General features: G+C 43.6%; 2 protein-coding genes across 2 annotated transcripts; both read left to right on the forward strand.

Moving 5' to 3' along the window:
• The first annotated feature begins 275 nt into the window (after window positions 1-275).
• Window positions 276-8,323, forward strand: LOC108680071. Its single transcript, XM_018168829.2, has 6 exons — window positions 276-3,302; window positions 4,514-4,697; window positions 5,219-5,327; window positions 6,036-6,042; window positions 7,128-7,201; window positions 8,227-8,323. Exons 1-6 carry the CDS (start codon window positions 324-326, stop codon window positions 8,321-8,323), a joined length of 3,450 nt encoding a protein of 1,149 aa, XP_018024318.2. The 5' UTR covers window positions 276-323.
• Window positions 8,324-8,449: 126 nt separating this feature from the next.
• On the forward strand, window positions 8,450-22,150 carry LOC108680073. Its single transcript, XM_047882359.1, has 11 exons — window positions 8,450-9,036; window positions 9,540-9,698; window positions 10,130-10,298; window positions 11,291-11,455; window positions 12,592-12,666; window positions 13,242-13,808; window positions 14,167-14,649; window positions 14,841-14,982; window positions 15,205-16,838; window positions 17,205-17,312; window positions 21,932-22,150. Exons 1-11 carry the CDS (start codon window positions 8,450-8,452, stop codon window positions 22,148-22,150), a joined length of 4,308 nt encoding a protein of 1,435 aa, XP_047738315.1.
• Window positions 22,151-22,254: the final 104 nt, after the last annotated feature.

The following is a 22,254-nucleotide window of genomic DNA, read 5'->3' on the forward strand; positions in this document are numbered from 1 at the left end:
TCACTCCAATTAAACCTATAGGTCTTCAAAGAAGTACTTCAGATTCATCAGCTAAAGCCCATCATTCAAAAGGAGAAGCAAAAACATTCTGCAGCACTATGAAATTAGACGATATTCTGCATAGAGTCAAGTCTGTGGATAATGCAGAGGCAAGTGCAATATATTGTCCAGAACAAACTTTCTCTCTGCCTGATGTTGACAAACCAATCAAGACTCTCAACACTGACCAGAAGAACATACATTCACAGAATAGTGATATGATGCACTTTTCAGAATTGGACCAGAATATTGTAGAAAATTCAAAGTGTTCACTGAAAGAAGCAATGAATTTGATGGATTTTTCATTACGTGAGTACAACAAACAAAAAATACCAGTTGACTCTATATTGGATTCAGTCTACTCTGATGAGGCTTTAAATCCCACTGAGGAGACTCAACATTTGACCCATATCAGACAAAATGTTGACTTCCATGAAGTTGACCACTTGAATTATGACCACCAAAACATAAGTAAAGAATCACAAGATCTACTCAGAGAAAATGCTGCTACCATTACAAGCAATTTGAATGAAGAGTCTGATCAAGATTGGTCAATTTTTCCCAAAAAGTCTTCTGAAACTATAGTTATACATAGAGGTGGTGTGATCAACCCTATTATTGAATCATTGACTGTTGTTGATAAGAATTACTCTTCTCTCAGTCAAGTAACTGACAGCATACTGGTAGACTCCTCTGATTCTCCTACTTCATCTGACATGAATGTTACTTGCTGTAAAAGAAGGAAATCTTCAGAAGAGGATGATTTATATCAGTCCATAGCTGACTTATGGAAGGTTTCTGATAGTGTGCTAATGCAGACCATTCATGGTATTGACACAAGTGACACTTTCTTACTAAGTGGTAATTTTGGGAAGGAGAAAGATGAAGACAAGAGCAGAGATCTTAAAAATACTGAAACTATTGAAAAACACAATGAAGTGCTCCAGGTGAAAGAGTTGCCAGTTTTTCATGCTCAAAATCATGGTGGACTTGCTGGAAAAACAAGTGTAGCAAATCTCAATGAAATTTCTGATGCTGGTGGTCTTTTGATATCTTTTGATCTTGATTATCGAAATAAGTCCAGCAATGATGCAATTTCTGACCAGAGTAGTGCAAATGATGATACATGTAAATTTTTGAACCTCAGCTGCACTCCAGTGCATGATGTTTCTGATGAGAGTATGAGTGATTTACTGAAAGCACTTCGTTTAGATGATAAGCTTGACACCTCAACATCTCCCTACTCACCATCAAAAAGTCTAGAAAATTCTCTTAAAGTTAGCATTTCTAGTTGTGGTGTTCACATCGAGTTACCTTCGACTGAAGAAAACCAAAATGCAGAGAGTGTATGCTCAATGAATCTTGATGCAGAGAAAGCAGTGAAAACTTGCAGCTTGCAAGCCAAAATGCTGCTCCCTTTACCTGAACAAGATGTGGGGTTGAAATTTGATGAGTTTCCCAAAGCTGGAGGCAGTGCACCATTTAAACATTCTGATGAGTCAAATGTTCTGCATGGAAGAAATTATCAACTAGCTGCTGATGCATGTCAGACAATGCATCTAACAAGAATGCAGACTTCATCTTCTAAAACTGAACAAACATTATCTCCTTCATCTGACCCAGTAGCAACTCACACTGGAGAAGAAATATTTAAAAGTGTAGAAAATACAGGGAACCAAATTCTCCATCCAACAACTGATCACATGTCTTCTCATACAACTGGTCAGATGTCTCCTCCTGCAACTGAAAGGATGTCTCCTACAATTGAACGGATGTCTCTCCCTACAACTGAACAGATGTCTCCTCCTACAACTGAATGGATGTCTCCTCCTATAACTGAACGGATGTTTCCTCCTAAAACTGAATGGATGTCACCTCCTACAACTGAACGAATGTCTCCTCCTACAACTGAACGGATGTCTCCTCCTACAACTGAACGGATGTTTCCTCCTACAACTGAACGGATGTCTCCTCCTACAACTGAACAGATGTCTCCTCCTACAACTCAAGGGATGTATTCTCAAACAACTGATCAAACGTCTCACGAATCTACTTCTCGAATATCTCCTCCAACAAATGAGATATCTCCTACAACTGACTGTATTTCTCCTCAAACAACCGATCAAAGGTCACATGAAACCACTCATCGTATGTCTCCTCCAACATTTTTTGCAAGTGATGGAATTTCTTCCCCTACATCTTATCAGAAATCCTTTCACTCAGCTCATCGAACATCTCTTTGTCATCGTTCACTTTCTGCAAGTCCTGTTCACGAAAGCTATCTCAAAGTACCTCAGATTCACTCGGCACCTCAGACGCCATGTTCAGCTGATATGGAGAGAGATTCCAGTGCATCACCTAACAAAAAAGCTTTGACGGTTGCTCCCTATGCTTTTGTTTCGTCATATGGTGGAGCCATACGCCCCCCATCCCGGGCCGATCATCCTGCAAACGATGACGTAACAACTACAATTGAAACTGAATCTCGTACTTCAACTGGTGGAACCACTTTCATTGTATCGACGACTGGTTTAGATGATGAGGCGACGAATACGCAGTCGACATGCGAGAGTACCTACAGCCCTGGTCACGAGGTCGCAAGTATTTCGTTTGAAACAACCACTATTGGGCTCCATGACATTGCTGCTTTCGCTGATCCAGATGACTCAAATCCTAGCAGGTCCCCAATTTCTTTTGAGGAAGCAACCATGACTCCAAAAACCTTACAAAAGGCGCTTGAAGCACCCAACGGAAACACCATTGACGTTTCATATAACTTCACACCAACGAAAAAAGACAGCTCCCCAGCCCTTACGGAATCGCACTCACCTGACCTAAGCAGAGTGAATGTCGCGCCTCGTCTTCTGGACACCTCAACATGCATACCGCTCGTCGCCAGCTCTGACACTGACCATCATGTGGCCACATCACACACTGACCATCCTGCGGCCACGTCATATCCTGACCATCCTGCGGCCACGTCATATCCTGACCATCCTGCGGCCACGTCACACACTGACCATCCTGCGGCCACGTCACACCCTGACCATCCTGCGGCCACGTCACACCCTAACCATCCTGCGGCCACGTCATATCCTGACCATCCAGCGGCCACGTCACACCCTGACCATCCTGTGACCACTCCACTGGACCAGCAGTCTCTTCAGAACAGTCGTGTAGCCACTGAAGAAGGGCGCTCCTTGAATGACGACTCTAGCGCCTCGCCAGTCCACCTCCTACAGAGAGTCAACTTTCGGACCAAAGTGAGCCGTATGCGTTTAATATATAAGATGATTAATTTTATAGAATATGTCATTGAATTCGAGCACCATCGATCAATTATCGTACGAAATTTCTCATGGCAACAGTTCGTTATTGTAAATAATTTTTTAGCGATAGGTTTTAACGTTAATGTCGACACTATATAATCTTTGTAAACTTTCCTTATTTGAGCATAATTATATACGTATATTTTTTATATATAATGCCCAATGACCTTGCCAACCTTTAGGTTTGGAATTTTGTATTTTCGTTGTGGTCTTTGAATTCATATCGGAAGTGTTATTGCTGCGAATAATAGTAAGTAGTTGTCAGTAATTTTAACAAGTAATATATAACAGAATGTTCTTAAATGTTACATGCATTCAAGATAAGTTCTCTTAATTTTATTTATTTTTTAGTTAACTCGTATTATTTTGAGTCTCTTGTCTCTATACCCGCAAGTCAATTTAAATTTTAAGTTTAAACAAGGAAAGATCCATTATTTGCAAGAGGTCACTACTGCATGGACAAGCTCAAGTAAAGATCAAGCATGGGATACGAAGACTGAAACAACCAGTGACCTTTTGCACGTATAACGATGAGCGGCCTTCCATCTGGCCAGTAACTTTATCTTAACAGCTAATGAGTCATCATTCTTTGATGTCAAGAAATGTTTTGCGCTTAGTGTCGAACCAAAGGCTAATAAAGCAATTTAATGTTTTCTGATGCTATGATGCATTTATGTATGATTTCGATCGATTCAAAGTTAATATATATGTATATCTATGGAGCACGACGACGAACGATCACCTTTGAACATGACTCATTCAATCCGAGGCGATAGCTTGCATTTACTCTATGGTATACGCCTCCTCACAAGTTCCCCGCGTTTATAGTTTCTTAATTTCCATGTAAAATCTAATGCGTAGATGTAATTTCTCGTTATTTCTGGCCCAGTGGTTACAGTTCAGAGTACCAAGATTGGCGCAGAGTGGCGCGGGTTCGATCCCAGCTCTGTGCGCCAGTTTCTGGTCAGAATCGGCAAGGAGGCCGGGCGGTTAAGCAAAGCAAAATTGTAGCAGTGAGTTGCGAGTTCGAGACCGCAAAAATGCTGTGAATGTTCTGCGATGTTAAGAATCGGTGACAGGCCTACTAACGCTGAAACCGCTATTATAAACCGCTATTATAAACCGCTATTATCATCCTCTCACAGGAGCCTCGTAAGTGCGTGCCATTGGTCACGCCGTGTCGCGTCTTCGAAGGGCGCGGCGAAAGCTCCGTCTGGGGTACGCCTGAGTCGCCGTATGCGTCAGCCTCAAGATCAGCCTTCGACCTGAGAACCCAGGCTTCCTCCGGTCTTGACGCATCGCATGCTACGCAGAACTTCTACCACCCAGGTCAGCGTCAGCCTTCACCTAATACAACATACTTTACGTCAATAACTGCGCTGTATTTAATCAAGGTGAGCGTCAGCCTTCACCTAATACAACATACTTTACCTCAATNCAAGATCAGCCTTCGACCTGAGAACCCAGGCTTCCTCCGGTCTTGACGCATCACATGCCACGCAGAACTTCTACCACCCAGGTGAGCGTCAGCCTTCATCTAATACAACATACTTTACGTCAATAACTGCGCTGTATTCCGAGTAATGCGTGGAAATTTGTCCAAATAGCGATACGCTCTTGTGTGGATCACCTTGACTTAATTTGGCCCGGCAAAAGAGAGCGTATCCCTCTGCTCCTGTTGTGGTTAAAAAAGAATATTAAGTACGTAACTATTTGGAGAACATTACGAGTCCATTTCTCTGTGTGTAAGTTGCCATCATGTAGAGAGCCCATTAAAATTGTGTTCTGTACCTCGCTATGTGGACAAGTTTTGCTCATTTTAAGTGTGTGTTGTTATCTCATCCCCACAGGGAGCATGGCGGAGTGGGTGTTCGCCGAGTGCCTGCCTGATGCGGACGGTACGGTCGCCACGGACGCGCTCTGTCGTCGCTCCGACGACGTCTTCGCTCATCTGCCCAGGTGCTGCTCTTAATTTGTTTTTATGCTCTATGCCACATTAATATCCCTTAATTTGTTTTTTTATGCTCTATGCCACATTAAAATGTCTTAATATATGTTTTTATGCTTTATGCCACATTAATATCCCTTAATTTATGTTTTTATGCTTTATGCCACATTAATATCCCTTAATTTATGTTTTTTATGCCACATTAATATCCCTTAATTTATGCTATTTTTATTGCATTATACCACAATATTATCATGTTGAAGTTTATGGAGGACTTTAGTGCTGCTGCCGGGACCACTCCTTAACAGTTAAATATTTCCCAATGATGAATGACTGCTTATGACCATTTGCACTTTCAATGTACAACGCTCGGAACCTCACAAAATGTCAGACAATACCATTATAATTTATCTATTCATAACTTATACCTGTAGTGTATGGTAGTTTAATTATTTACCCTTCATCTAAAGTTACCGTCGTCAGTGATATTCCTACCTAAACCCCTGCAGGTCTGTCGTAAGGTCTTCTCTACGGTTATAGTTACCGTCGTCAGTGATATTCCTCCCTAACACCCTGCAGGTCTGTCGTAATCTCTTCTCTACGGTTATAATAACCGTCGTCAGTGATATTACTAACTAAAGCCCTGCAGGTCAGTCGTGACATATTCTCTACGGTTGTAGTAACCGTCGTCAATGATATTCCTACCTAACACCCTGCAGGTCTGCCGTAAGATCTTCTCTTCGGTTGTAATAATTGCTGTCAATGCTATTCGTACCAGAAGTCGTGGTAACGAGAGTTACCGGCAGTAGATAAAGGGTTTAACCCTGCAAAGAATAAATAAACGTTCACTTGTCAGTGCTATTCGTATCTAAAAGCCGGCAGCTGACCAGCCGTGCAGCTGACCAGCCGTGCAGCTGACCAGCCGTGCAGCTGACCAGCCGTGCAGCTGACCAGCCGTCTGCATGTACACTAACGGTGCAAGAAATCAAGACCATACAAAAGGCTTTAGTTTTCCATGCACTTGTACGGTTATAAATCAGATGTATTCAAGCCCATAGGCCGTACTACTCAAAACTCGCCAATGTACACGTAGCGGCCGATTTCTCGTTTATGATTGATGTGTTTAGGTTGAAAAGCTGTCAGTGATTGGCTGACGGGGTAATAAATTCTTAATTATTTATGATTTTACGGTACCTTATGTCTCAAGTATAGTTTGGTTCCTTGGGCACTGAGTGAATAGGAGAAGTTTGGCCTGTCGCCAACACATGTTATGTTCTTGACATTGCCTTTTGGAAATCTGAGAACATGCCTTTTAACAAGATTTGTCCAAAATTTTTGACCAAATTTAGCCGAGACTTTTAAACCAGATTCATCCAAAACTTTTTTACCAGATTCATCCAAAACTTTTTGACCAGATTCATCCAAAACTTTTTGACCAGGTTTAACCAAATCTTTTTGACCAGATTTACCAAAAATTTTTTACCAGATTTATCAAAAACTTTTTTGACCAGATTCATCCAAAACTTTTTGACCAGGTTTAACCAAATCTTTTTGACCAGATTTATCAACAACTTTATTGACCAGATTCATCCAAAACATTTTTGACCAGATTCATCCACAACTTTTTGATCAGATTTATCAACAACTTTAGGAACAGATTTATGAAAAACTTTTTGAATAGATTTATCCACAAATTTTTTTTAACAAATTTATCAATATAATTTCGACTAGATATATCCAGAACCAAGTTCAAGTTTGATCCCCCCCTCCCGGTCCAGAACTAAGTTTAAGTTTGATTCCCCCCCGGGCAGGTCTTCTGTGGCAAGCCCTCGACGAGCATGGTGATGGAGCAGGCTCTCAAGTGGCCCCCGTCCTCTCCTGCGCGGTGAGCTGCTTCCTTTAATGACTATATAAACTTATTATATTTCCTCTTGGAATCATAAATTAAGTATACTTCAATTAAATCCTTAATCTCCTATCCTAAATTCAATTATTATCCTTTACTCCACTTGACCGTATGTACGGTATATCATTGTTTATCTCCATCTTATGATGGTCATCTTGCTTTAAAAAATTAGTTCTTTTTTGTTCTAATACTGACTTTATTTTAATCAGCCCACTTGTTTTTACGATCTTTGTCTTTGCCCCTGCTTCAGTTCCCCCTTTGTTGTTCCTATTTCCTTCCACCTGATGCTTCTTCCTGAGTTTTTATCGCTGGCATTTCAATCTTTGTACTCTATTTACGCTATTCTGTTTTATCTCATGTTATCTCGAGTGCGCCAAGCGTGGGACGGTAGCATCTGGGGCCATACTATCTAAACTCTCATACGCACACGTAGAGGCCTAACTGCATGTAACGGCCGCTTTCTCGTCTCTAATTGGTGATTTTAGCTTGATAAGCCGTCGGTGATTGGCTGACGGAGTTGAAAACTCGTAAATATTTTCGATATCATGGCATCTGGTATCTATTGCCTGGTGCTTATTCTGCTTGGCGCCAGTTGATGCCGACGATGCGACCGCGCATTCGTATTAATATTTGTGATCCTTCAATACATCGCTCCAGTTCTGATTTGCACTACTTTTTCGTCTTTTTTTTAGTTATACGTTGGTCTGTGTTTGCGGAAAATAACTAAAAACTCAGTAAAAATAAGTTTTGTTGTCGTACGAACAAGATAAGATGTTTAAATCGTTTTTTGATGCCGTCAAGATAATCAGCATTTCGTGAGCCTGCCATGCGAATAATTATGGAGCAATTTATTTAAGATGTAATGCTGGTTCTTGTATCAAAAGACTTACTATATCCTAACTAGTACTACTAATAAAAACAATAGGTGCAATAAATGTTTGCAAAAGACATTATTTCTAATAGATGATTTTGTCAATTTTTTTACGATTGTTGACTGTGAGCAGAGCCTCCGCCGCCGACCACTCGACGCCACGCAGAGTGATAGCCGCGTCGCCCACGCACTACCTCACCAAAGCCTACGACCTCAGACACGTCGAGTGAGTGACGCTGGTGTCTGGTGGTGTCTGGTGGTGTCTGGTGGTGTCTGGTGCTGTCTGGTGGAGTCTGGTGGAGTCTGGTGGTGTCTGGGGCTGTCTGGTGGTGTCTGGTGCTGTCTGGTGCTGTCTGATGGTGTCTGGTGGTGTCTGGGGCTGTCTGGTGGTGTCTGGTGCTGTCTGGTGCTGTCTGATGGTGTCTGGTGGTGTCTGGGGCTGTCTGGTGGTGCCTGGTGGTGTCTGGTGGTGTCTGGGGCTGTCTGGTGCTCTGGTGGTGCCTGGTGGTGTCTGGGGCTGTCTGGTGGTGCCTGGTGCTGTCTGGTGGCTGGTGCTGTCTGGTGCTGTCTGGTGGAGTCTGGTGCTGTCTGGTGCTGTCTGGTGGTGTCTGGGGCTGTCTGGTGGTGCCTGGTGCTGTCTGGTGGTGTCTGGTGCTGTCTGGTGCTGTCTGGTGGAGTCTGGTGCTGTCTGGTGCTGTCTGATGGTGTCTGGTGCTGTCTGGTGCTGTCTGGTGGTGTCTGGTGGTGTCTGGGGCTGTCTGGTGCTCTGGTGGTGCCTGGTGGTGTCTGGTGGTGTCTGGTGGTGTCTGGGGCTGTCTGGTGACTGGTGGTGTCTGGTGGTGCCTGGTGGTGTCTGGTGGTGTCTGTGGTGTCTGGTGCTGTCTGTTGGTGCCCATGGTGCTGTGCTGTCTGTTGGTGCCCATGGTGCTGTCTGGTGCTGTCTGTTGGTGCTGTGTGGCGCTGTCTGTTGCTATCTGGTGCCGACTGTTACTATCTGTGTCTGTCGATTGATGTCTGTTGCGGCAAACTTTCGACGACACGCGTGTTCGGTTGCCATCAAGTCTGTTGTTGCGGAAAACCTTGCGATATCAATCAGGTTCTGTAGCTGTCACGTCAAAAGTGATGTTAATCAAATTCCAGTTTTAGATGTTCCATAATTACCGATTGTTGAGTCTAGCAAGTAGCTGTTTATTTTGTTGAGAGTAGACTCGAAACAGCGTTCATGATCGCATCATCGGGGACTTCATTTCCTGATCATTATGATCATCAGTGGAATGGGAATCTTGACCAGTTGAGAATAGGTTTGTAGAAGTATTAACCAGTTAAGAATAGGCTTGTAGTAAATTTTCCAACACTTATCCATTCTAATATTGCATTTCGTCAGCATATTTTGCGCTCTCAATGAGTTCTTTAATTATAATATAATAAAATAAAACATTTTAACAGAGACGCGCATGAGCTGCGCGAGGAGCTGGATGCAGCGAGGGCGACGTGTGCTGACGCGCGTGCACGAGAAGCGCGTGTGAAGGACCAGCTGACCTGCGCTGAGGAGCTCAACGGTCAGCTCAACGCCCGCTGTGCTCAGCTCGAGCAGCGTGCCATCAGGTACTGCTTACTTCTCTTATTCTTTCGTTGTGTTACATTCGTATTGTGTTCTACTTTTATTGTGTTAACCTCCTATTGTGTTAAACTTTCAGTGTGGTAAACTTTTATTGTGTTAATCTTTCGTTGTGTTCCATTTGTATTGTGTTCAACTTTTATTGTGTCAAACTTTCTTTGGTTTAACCGCCAATTGTGTTAAACTTTTATTGTATTAATCTTTTGTTGTGTTCCATATGTATCGTGTTAAACTTTCATTGTGTTAAACTTTTATTGTGTTCAAGTTATATTTTTTTAACACCAAATTTCTTTGGTGTTAACTTTTTATTGTGTTTAACTCTATTGTGTTGAACTTTTATTATGTTAAAAATTTCTTGTGCTAATTTCCTATTGAGTATTGTGAACGTTGTATTGTTTTATTACTATTGTGCACACAGCCTGCAGACTGAGCTGTACAACGCAACAGAAGAGCTACAGCAGCTGCAGGATCAGCAGGACCGACACGTGCAGGAGCTGCAGAACTCTGCAGCACTCAGTCTGCAGGTGCAGCGTCTGCAGCGGCAGTTGGCGCAGAAAGAAGAAGCTTACCTCCAGCTGCAGGAACAGGTACGACACCAGACGACACTGAGCCAAAAATTGTTTGCGATTTAATTCTGGACCAATAATATTAATATTTATATATTTAAATTATAATATTAATCATATTCATTCTGGACCATCATTGCATTCTAATATTTTTAATATTTATTCATGACTATCATTGCATTCTAAGTCTACTGACAATACTGACAGGCGTTTAGGTACGAATTACGTAGAAGCCGCTTAATGTATCCGGAAACTGAGGTTACCCATTGACGGTAACTATCGTTACCAGGCTTTTAGGTACGAATAACACTGACGCTGGTTTATTGCATTTATAGACCCTGCTCATTCCATAAAGAATATTGATTAGCCTATCCGGTATTCATTAAAAAAATATCATTATTTCGTTTACACTAAGGGCAAATGTTTCGTTCATTATTTGTGTTAATGCTCAGTGTCACAGCGTTAGAAAGATGAGTATCATAACATAACATAACATAGTGATGTTGACGCTGAAGTGTAGGCCTGATGTGGCCTGTCGCCAATTCTTTTCCTTTTCGTGCCTTGTTCACAGAAGACCTAATATCGTGTCATTTGACCGGATCTTTTCAAGACTGACGGTAGTTTGAAGTAGCTACAAGACTTCCACCGGGTTCGATAAGGTGCTAGGCATTTTAAGTCTGAACATATATTTTAGCATAGCATAGCCATAACGTCGTGATGATGTCGTTGTATTGTAGTTGGTATGTCGTTCGGTTACAGTTCAGAGTACCAAGATTGGCGCAGAGAGGCGCGGGTTCGATCCCAGCTCTGTGCGCCAGTTTCTGGTCGGAATCGGCAAGGAGGCCGGGCGGTTAAGCAAAGCAGAATTGAAGCGGTGAGTTGCACGTTCGAGACCGCAACAAGCTGTGGATGTTCTGCTATGTTAAGAATCGGCGACAGGCCTACGGCCTAATGAACGCTGAAAGCGCTCTTTTATTTATAACGTCCTAATGATGTCGTTGTATTGTACCCAGACGGAGGAGCTACAGCAGGACCTGCAGAAGGCCTTAGACGAGGCCGCGGTAACGAGCGTCGTCCTTCGTGATCAGCTGAAGCAGACCACCGTCCTCCTGGGGGAGCGTGATGCTGAAATAGCTCTCCTGCAGCAGCACCTGGAGCTGCTAGCACAACAGCACAAGGTGATGACGCTGACACCAACACACCCTTATTAGTTATACCGACACACATATGGTAGATCATTGCAATGCAATGATCTACCATATGTATGTATCTACCAATGATCTACCATGCAATATGGTAAGATCATTGCAATGCAAAGCTTATTCTTTAACGCTGATCATACTTTACTATCCTATGTTTATTATTTCAAAGCTTATTATTCAACGCTGATCATACTTTACTATTCTATGTTTATTATTTCAAAGCTTATTATTCAACGCTGAATATACTTTACTATTCTATGTTTATTATTTCAAAGCTTATTATTCAACGCTGAATATACTTTACTATCCTATGTTTATTATTTCAAAGCTTATTATTCAACGCTGATTATACTTTACTATCCTATGTTGAAAACAGAAGCTTGTGCCGAGCTTAGAGAACAGGTGTTACAGATCGACAAAGTCAGAAAATACATGGGTTAAATTGTCCCAATAGCGAAACCTCTTTTGCAATGTAATATATTTTTTGGCCGAGTCAAATTGGCCCAGGTTGACCCACGTAGGGGTCAATTTGTCACGTTTCACGCATTTGTCGGAGTGTATGCTGAAGTAATAAGCTTAGGTTAAAGCCCTCGGTTTATTTAAGTATATTTGAGATTCACGAATGTTTAGCAATTCTTGATTTTGAAATTTTCCTTGATTTATCCAGGATTGGGGGTCACAGATTTGACACTGATGCACTGTTCGAAAAAACGGTAAAAAACGGTCTCACCGGCGTTCTTGTTTCCGTCCGCCAAGTGAAAATAAACCGATTGTCCGTTTTTTCCAGATGTACGGGTTTCGAGTGTTAAATTTGAATAAAAACGGCCATACGGTGTTTCTTTTCACTCGCCGGCCGGTCACTAGAACGCCGGTGAGACCGTTTAACGGTGATTTTTCTGACAGTGTAGGTTCCACTAAAGAATTGAATACACGTTAAAAATCTACATCAGTAATGCAAACAATCGTATTTAAGTATTAGGGTTCTAGCCTCACCTGTGGAAATGAACAGCCTGTAGCAGCAATACAATTGCGTTCGCTGTGATTCAGTATATTTCTGATCCAGTATATTCTGATTCGGAATTCTGATTCAGTATATTTCTTTGGTCCATCAGAACGTGACGGCTGAGAACCTGGAGCTGAGTGCTCGCCTTAGGGAGGAACGCGCGCCCTCAGCACTCCCCCAGCAGGCGAGTCACTGCAGTAATTTGATCACAACCCCGCAGAAAAATGAAAGGATCATATTGTCCAAATTGTGACATTCTTTTTGACGTAGCTCTGATACGCCGGGCATTACTAATTACGAATAACCTACAAAAGGGTAAGACTCAGGGCAGCGGTGCAGAAGCTTCTGCACCGCTGAGGTGAGCGGTGCAGAAGCTTCTTGAACAAGCGCTCTGGTGTCGAGAATAGGACGGAAGTTTACAGTGAAGATAGGTTTATGCTTCTTAAATAGATGTTTCTTTTTAATCTGTGAAATGTAATGTCTGTGTTGCACTAAGAAGTCGACAAATATGTTTATTAGTAAACCTGCTTTAGTTTGTTGGATGAAGCACGAGCCTTCAATTTTCTCAGATTTCTACTACTCCATCCGCATACATGGAAATCTATCTTTTTTTATTTATCTTTTCAATTAATCAATTATTTATTTTACTCTCCACAAAAGTTTATTTCTAAATATTATTTTTTATGTACTTATCTTTTTAATTAATTAATTACTTTTTTACTCTCCACAAAGGTTTATTTGTAAATATTTTGACCTCAGGAGCCTACGTTGGAGTGCGACTTGAGCACCGAGTTTGAGTACGAAGATCCACACGTGGAACATGAAGACGTTGACTGGTCGACGCTGCAGTCACTAGGACGTGTGGTGCCCGTCAGCCACTCCACCCCCGCCATCGTCATCCACACGGCGCTCAGCAATACCGGACCTATCCAGCCCCATCATCACCGCTACCTCCTTCAGAACGGCGGTACAACCTTCAACGTGTCCCCACACGGTGATCGGGACCTCCGGGCCGAGTCCCTGTCATGGGCAAGGCGTGAGTGCGCCGCGCAAGAGACCTTCACGATTCAGAGCCTACCTCTGCAGCAGGAACAGCCGCTCAACCGGCACCTGAATCGGCGGTGGTCACCGCTTGCTGCGTCTCGTCTTGAGTCGCCTCTCGCGAGACCTGATGTTGTAGGAAGGAGATCTTATGCTGCAGGTGGAAGAACTCTGCAGGGCGCGGGACCTGGTGCTGCAAGCGGAGGAACTCTGCAGGACTCTCATAATCTTGCGTCTGCAGCCGAATGCTCGGATATACAAAAGGAAATTCAGGCCGCTGTCACGGTGAGCTGCCGATCTCCTAAACTCTTTATATTCTTTTCTGTTTTGCCAATTTATGTAATTTTGTTATCACGGAAGGTAATCCCATATTAAAAAATTGGAAAGTTCTACTATTTAATCAGGTATCCATGTTATTTTATAGTATTTTAAATGCTATATAATATTAAATTCCTTCATTTAATTGCTTCACATTGGGAGCATGTCCGATCATTCATATGACCTCTGATAATTCATGTAATTTCATTTCATCATTGTAATTTAAATGAGTAAATGATGCTTCTAGTAAAAGTGCTATTTAGCACGCTTTAGGAAATATAATTAACACTTTTTAAGAGAGGTAATCAATACGTGGCTACTGCAGATGGAGGAGGACTCGACCTTGCCCTTCTGTGAGCGATCTTGCCACTCGAGCGATGGCGTTTCTCCCTGCCCTTCTGCTAGCGCCTCGGGACGCTCTACTTCGTCCGCACCGTCGCTTGTTCAGCCCTCCAGACCCGTGGCAATAAGTCCAGACCCGTCGTCGACTTATTGCCAGCCTCGCTCACCTCAACATCAATCGAGTATTGTCAAGCCTTCCCCCACTTTATCGCCACTTGCTGTCTCTACCAAGGGGTCCGTCACTCCGCAACGTTTAGATTCAGCCACGTCCATTTCAACGCCAGGGAGCATTTCTTTGCCTCCTTGTCTCCTGCGACCGCCTTCCGGCTGTGAAACATCACAGGTTTTGCAGTCGTCTCAAGATATTCCTGATGTGCCACGAACTCCCACACTTCAGTCGTCGTGTTCCTGCTCGCAGCAGTCGCAGGCCTCCACTTCCCCGCAATCGAGCAATTCGATCCTTGAAGTAAGTCAGTCATGTTTGACTTTTTAAACAAATTGTAATGTTAATATGAAGCTTTTACTGGAAGGTATCTCGCTTATCATTATTATTTGAGTGTTATTACATATAAGTTATTTGATTGGTTGGCGTCAGATGTTGCTCAAGTGGTGTCGAGTCTATCGATCTGTTGTTCATGAGAAGTTTTATGTGTGCAGCTCTCGGAGGAAGACATCGAGGCTGTCAAAGAAGAGCTGATGACGCGTTGGCGGGAGGGTGTGGGCGGTGTACTCAAAGCTGCTGGCCTCCCTGAACGTCGATATAAACGAAAACTAGAGCACAGCTTCGACATTTATAAAGGTCGTTTATTAACAGTTTTATTGATATGTTGAATGTAGCTTCGTTTGAGACCGCAAAATTAAACAGAATCGATTATTTTTATATTCGTTTTTACGATATGTGGAGTATTCTTCAGGAAGGCTGATATACCAGTACGTTGTGATACTGTTTGAATATGTGAGTTCCTTAACTGTTGTTTCTTTGTTCTAGAAGCATTGTGGTAACGATTTTGCTTGTTTTTAGATGAGCTACAATGCCGGTCTGCCGCCACTGCTAGTGCTGCGGCAGGAGCAACCTCTCCCACACTTCCCTTCGAACATTTAGAAGTGTCCGACGAATTCCAAATCTCACCCTCCGGTCGCAGTGGTTTTTATACTGGACGTTTGAGGCGCTTCCAAGGCATTTACCGACAAGGCGGAGGTGTGCCGCGATCTGAGTTACCAGCTATAGTGACACCACTTCGAAGAAAGACCTCATTCTCCACTGGCAAAATTAGAAATTTGCCAGGGTCCGCGTCTTCAGTTGCTGACTTGATCAATCGCTTTGAAACTGGCAGCACAGAAGTACAGCGATGCACGTCGGAACCTTCGCTCAGGGATAAGTCGAAGTGTTTCGTCCGCTCACCAACCAACGACAGAAGAGCGACGATAATCCCTCGCCTACCTGAGTATAATGTTATAGTCCATGCCAATAAGTCACAAGTGATTGAACTGCAGGGAGATATAACCACTAAAGATCATCAACCTCAGAATGACACGTGTCACCTTTTGGACTTGACAGGCCACAAGCAGAAATCAAGTAAAGACCTACGTTATACTTCAGATCACAAGGAGAATTTTGAAGATTGTCATCGGGATGGAACAGCAAACCATGAGGAGTTTCAGGACAACAAAAATTCTATACAATACCGATGTGATCCAATGGACCAGCAGCACAACGGGAGCTGTAATATAAATAAGCTGATAGCGCACCCCGGCGTTATGTCTGAAACTATGGCAACTTCTGCGAACCTCGAAAACTTTGATCTGGGCGGCGAAGAAGACTACGAATTGATTGACTTCGAGTTCCGTCATGTGCTTCAAGGATCCGTTTTAGAAATGGAGCTTCTGAATTCTCCCGCACAGAATCGTGCGTCAGAGACTAAAAGCCACTGCGAGCTTCAACCAGGAGCGTCTGTTTCTTCTTGCAGCGAAGAAGTCGAAGTTGAAAGCAATCATGGCAGCGTGCCTGTAATTTTGCGGCTTGATACCCGGCTAATGAAACCTTCAACAGATATGTTTTCGCTGAACGATGACGTTTCGCCGTATGGCTCGGGCAATGCCGAAAAATTGAATTTATCTTCCTCTAACTTGGGAAAGACTTCTGTCGAAATCACGTCCGGAGTTTCTGAACAAAACGCGCAGTATTTTGCAGCGTTACAGCTTTCTTCTGGATCATCTATGGTGCCCCCGCAACTGTTACCTTCCAGCGGACATATTATTAGTCCATGTGAAGCTCCAGGTTCTGGTTCACCTATGGTGCTCACGCCTCCGTTGCTTTCTCTTGTACCAATTATAGGTTCTAGTGAGGCTCAGAGTTCTGGTTCATCCATGAAGCTTACGGATCCGTGGCCTTCCAGCGGAAAATTTTTTAGTCCTCGTGAGTCATGGTCTAACGTGGATGTTGTCTCTCTTGAGCCCATTTCTCTGGCTTCAAACACCGATGGTTTGGACAACAAAGACCTCAAATTTTGTTGTGAAGGAGCAAGTGACGTCGACTCTATGCTACCGTACGGCTTGGACCGCGATATCGAAGCGGACGATTCCATGGACTGGAGTCTGGTGTCTGGTGAAGGTCCAATGAAACCGTTCAGTGATGGTCAACTTTATCAAAAAAGGGTAAGATGTATGAGGAAATTTTGACATTGTTGCAAATGAAATTCTGTTCAAGTTCTATCTCGGTGCAATTATTTATGTTAATTTATATCGTCGTCCTGTTATGGAATGATAATAGACTATAATAATTGTTAATTACCTTTGAACCTAATAACATAGTAGGTTTTTAAAGGAAGAAATGGTTTGTGATAAGCTTATAACCGAGCAGAAGATGATTTGTGGCATTGTAATAATCCACTGCTGATACGCTTCCTCGTAGTTTCTTCCCTGGAACTTAGGTTTTGTAGTGTCACTTTCTCCAAGAGAGTTCGGATGAAATATTATTTTAAAATATTATAAAATATATAATATTTCCTCATTCTAACGCAGGAACTCTACATGGAGCGGTACGCCGGCTCCCCAAGAGCTTGTCGCTGCCTGCACCTGCATCTGTGGTGGACACTGCGACCTGTACTCGCCTCTTTCTTGGGCAGGTCAGTGAGTGTCCGCAGGTTACCTGCTCTTCTGCTTGTCCGGTAAGTCAATGTCTAACTTATGTCCTTACGTCGAGTTAAGGACTTCCGAGTCCACGGTTGCGCTTTTGCGCCGCTTTCGGAGTGCTCAGTCCCTTAGGCGTCTATGGGCAAGTCTACCTACGATCTCTTGGAGCCCAAATCCAAGAGTCTGGTATACAAGACCTTCTGATGGAGATTTGAGGTGCTAATTGGTTCAGTACTCACTCTCTGGTCCGGCACTCACTCTCGAGTTCCTGGTCTGTGCTGTTTCAAATTCAAAAGAACAAATAGATTTTGTTTCGACGGCTGATGCAAGAAAGTCTACGGTATTTACAACCAACATATTAATTACCTTGTCTTCCACTGAATCCTAGTCAGTGTTTTTTAAATCACTGTTTTATTCACTCCGCTTGTATTCGCTAGCGTCGTAACATGTTACATGCTACACTCACTTGAAATAAATGATTCAAATTGTCCACTTAGTGACGAATTTTCTGCAACTAGCACTAAAACAACCTTTTTCTGGGCTGAACTGGGTCAGGATATGACCCACAGGGAAAAAGAGGCATCGATATTGCTACAAAGTTTCACTGATTTCTCTGAGTGTACCCTGCATGTTGCATGCGCTGCAAGACACCTGTACACATGCACCCTCGCCCCATGTGTTGCACACGTGCACCCCGCCCCTTGTGTTGCAACCCTTGACACACATAGCTTAACATTCCCATATTGTTTCCCTTTTTTTTTACATTTGACAATTTCTTTATCTAGAATCACACACGAAATTATTAGTATGTGTACAACATTGATGTATTCAAATGAACGTGTAATGGGGTGAATAAATGGGGTAAGACGTCATACATCCCGTGGCCGCAGCGCTGGCCACTCAGGTGAGCTGGAAGAGCCAGTGCCGCGCTAGACGCCGTCGCGTGACGTTGGTGTGCGCTGAGCTGCTGGTCCTGTCATAGTTAGGACACGGGACTGTCTCTTCCATTATGACCACGATAGCCGTTTGTCTTGTAAAGACTTCACACTCGTTAAATAAGTTATACATCTGGAACGTTAGCGAGTGTTGGGTAGTGGGCTGAATTGTGCCGAATATCGACCCTTTGAGAGCAACCTCTCCGCAGCTGCTTTGCTGGGCATCGAACTTGTAATAAACTTGTAGGCTATTTTTATTTACGGTAATTGTATTTAAATAAAGCGTATTTACTTTGAGTGATGGATATGTTTTCATATTGCGATCGTGTCGTGATCGGACAATGACATGAATAATGGAAATGTGTCATCATTATTAACATTGTACCGAATTCTAGTTTTTTGGATGGGGTCATAGTTCATTAGGTTGATGTCGAGTATGAATGTTAAAGAATGTTGCGTGACGCCTTCACATGCGTAAAGTCACGCTACCGTTTGACGTTTAATCATCATTGATCGAGTGTTTTAAAGTTAAATTTGCGTATTTTTAACGCTCTTTCAACGTTATTTACCTGAACGGTCACTACATTTTCATGACCACGTGTTGTTGTAGTGCTACGGCTCGCTGAAGATGGTTCAAGTTGCGTAACTAATTCATTTAACTCCTCAATCAAAGTATAATAAAAAGATATTGATTTTACTAGCTATAACAATACTACAGCTACCTATTACTAGAAAGTCACGGTATCGAATTGAACGGATCCAGCACCCCTCGATCGGTAAATCCTTTAGACACAGTGCATTGTGAATAGTTCAGCGTTTAAAGATAAGCTTAATAGGAGCAGCTGAAGGTTATTGCTGTGCTTGACCAGCTTGATGCTGTGCTCGCTAGTTGGTCCTTAACTGTGTCTATTTACAGATCAATTTATTGACAATTACGTGTTAAAGTACATTTTTGTTTTGCGTAAGATCAAATGCATGGAGTAGAACGTACAACGAGCGTTACGCTTGATACTCAGTGTACTACAAAAACGCTCAGTCATGCGTCCCTGTGAAGATATAAATGAACCAACCTTAGTCAAGATTCTACTGGCAAAATGCCCAAATTCATGTATAATTATTATTAAGGTTTTAACTACGGCTGTGCGAAAGTACTTGAGTAGAAACATTGCCGTGACNATGCATATAACACCACACTGTGATGATGCATATAACACCACACTGTGATGATACACATAACACCACACTGTGATGATGCATATAACACCACACTGTGATGATGCATATGACACCAAACTGTGATGATGCACATAACACCACACTGTGATGATGCACATAACACCACACTGTGATAATGCATATAACACCAAACTGTGATGATGCATATAACACCACACTGTGATGATGCACATAACACCAGACTGTGATGATGCACATAACACCACACTGTGATGATGCATATAACACCACACTGTGATGATGCATATAACACCACACCTGTCTCTTATACACATCTAGATGTGTATAAGAGACAGCATAACACCACACTGTGATGATAGAAAAAACACCACACTGTGATGATGCATATAACACCAAACTGTAATGATGCACTTAACACCACACTGATGATGCATATAACACCACACTGTGATGATGCATATAACACCACACTGTGATGATGCATATAACACCACACTGTGATGACGCATATAACACCACACTGTGATGATGCACATAACACCACACTGTGATGATGCATATATAACACCACACTGTGATGACGCATATAACACCACACTGTGATGATGCACATAACACCACACTGTGATGATGCATATAACACCACACTGTGATGATNGCGTGGTGACGTGTAGTGTTGCGTGGTGACGTGTAGTGTTGCGTGGTGACGTGTAGTGTTGCGTGGTGACGTGTAGTGTTGCGTGGTGACGTGTAGTGTTGCGTGGTGACGTGTAGTGTTGCGTGGTGACGTGTAGTGTTGCGTGGTGACGTGTAGTGTTGCGTGGTGACGTGTAGTGTTGCGTGGTGACGTGTAGTGTTGCGTGGTGACGTGTAGTGTTGCGTGGTGACGTGTAGTGTTGCGTGGTGACGTGTAGTGTTGCGTGGTGACGTGTAGTGTTGCGTGGTGACGTGTAGTGTTGCGTGGTGACGTGTAGTGTTGCGTGGTGACGTGTAGTGTTGCGTGGTGACGTGTAGTGTTGCGTGGTGACGTGTAGTGTTGCGTGGTGACGTGTAGTGTTGCGTGGTGACGTGTAGTGTTGCGTGGTGACGTGTAGTGTTGCGTGGTGACGTGTAGTGTTGCGTGGTGACGTGTAGTGTTGCGTGGTGACGTGTAGTGTTGCGTGGTGACGTGTAGTGTTGCGTGGTGACGTGTAGTGTTGCGTGGTGACGTGTAGTGTTGCGTGGTGACGTGTAGTGTTGCGTGGTGACGTGTAGTGTTGCGTGGTGACGTGTAGTGTTGCGTGGTGACGTGTAGTGTTGCGTGGTGACGTGTAGTGTTGCGTGGTGACGTGTAGTGTTGCGTGGTGACGTGTAGTGTTGCGTGGTGACGTGTAGTGTTGCGTGGTGACGTGTAGTGTTGCGTGGTGACGTGTAGTGTTGCGTGGTGACGTGTAGTGTTGCGTGGTGACGTGTAGTGTTGCGTGGTGACGTGTAGTGTTGCGTGGTGACGTGTAGTGTTGCGTGGTGACGTGTAGTGTTGCGTGGTGACGTGTAGTGTTGCGTGGTGACGTGTAGTGTTGCGTGGTGACGTGTAGTGTTGCGTGGTGACGTGTAGTGTTGCGTGGTGACGTGTAGTGTTGCGTGGTGACGTGTAGTGTTGCGTGGTGACGTGTAGTGTTGCGTGGTGACGTGTAGTGTTGCGTGGTGACGTGTAGTGTTGCGTGGTGACGTGTAGTGTTGCGTGGTGACGTGTAGTGTTGCGTGGTGACGTGTAGTGTTGCGTGGTGACGTGTAGTGTTGCGTGGTGACGTGTAGTGTTGCGTGGTGACGTGTAGTGTTGCGTGGTGACGTGTAGTGTTGCGTGGTGACGTGTAGTGTTGCGTGGTGACGTGTAGTGTTGCGTGGTGACGTGTAGTGTTTCGTGGTGACGTGTAGTGTTTCGTGGTGACGTGTAGTGTTGCGTAGTGACGTGTAGTGTTGCGTAGTGACGTGTAGTGTTTCGTGGTGACGTGTAGTGTTGCGTAGTGACGTGTTCCGCGTGGAGAATCAGTTTGTCAGTTGAAGGTAAATATCAATAACATCTGTCTATTGAAAGGAATTTAGGAACCCATTTTTTAATTATAAGCTTTTTGAATTTTTTTTCGAATATATTGGAATAATTTATACCATCGTTACTTCACTAAGTGCCGTTTGCTTGAATTAATAAGATTAACGCCTGGAATCTCCGAGATGAAAGATGTCTGTTTAATTTCATAAGTTAGTATGATAATATGAGCTTCAATCTTGGGATCGGCGTTGAAAAGCAAGCCGGTGAAACATGATTGAACTAATATTACATGAATTAAGTTGCTTGCTTGGGTCTTTCTCAGGCGCATCAGGGCTTCTCTGTTCATTTTTTTTCCTGTGTGAACGCCAGTGGCCGCAGCTCTTTTTACAGCCTCCATTAAAACGCATTCATTAGATTTGATAGAGAATAGCTTGCAGAGCTCATAGTGTTGCCTGCAGAGCTCAGTGTGTGGCCTGCAGAGCTCAGTGTATGGCCTGCAGAGCTCAGTGTATGGCCTGCAGAGCTCAGTGTATGGCCTGCAGAGCTCAGTGTATGGCCTGCAGAGCTCAGTGTATGGCCTGCAGAGCTCAGTGTATGGCCTGCAGAGCTCAGTGTATGGCCTGCAGAGCTCAGTGTATGGCCTGCAGAGCTCAGTGTATGGCCTGCAGAGCNTGTAACGCGAGATGTGTATAAGAGACAGGCACTGTATGGCCTGCAGAGCGCAGTGTATGGCCTGCAGAGCGCAGTGTATGGCCTGCAGAGCGCAGTGTATGACCTGCAG

Source organism: Hyalella azteca, unplaced genomic scaffold (genome assembly GCF_000764305.2).
Source record: "Hyalella azteca isolate HAZT.00-mixed unplaced genomic scaffold, Hazt_2.0.2 contig10289, whole genome shotgun sequence".
In the NCBI taxonomy this organism is placed as follows: Eukaryota; Metazoa; Arthropoda; class Malacostraca; order Amphipoda; family Hyalellidae; genus Hyalella; species Hyalella azteca.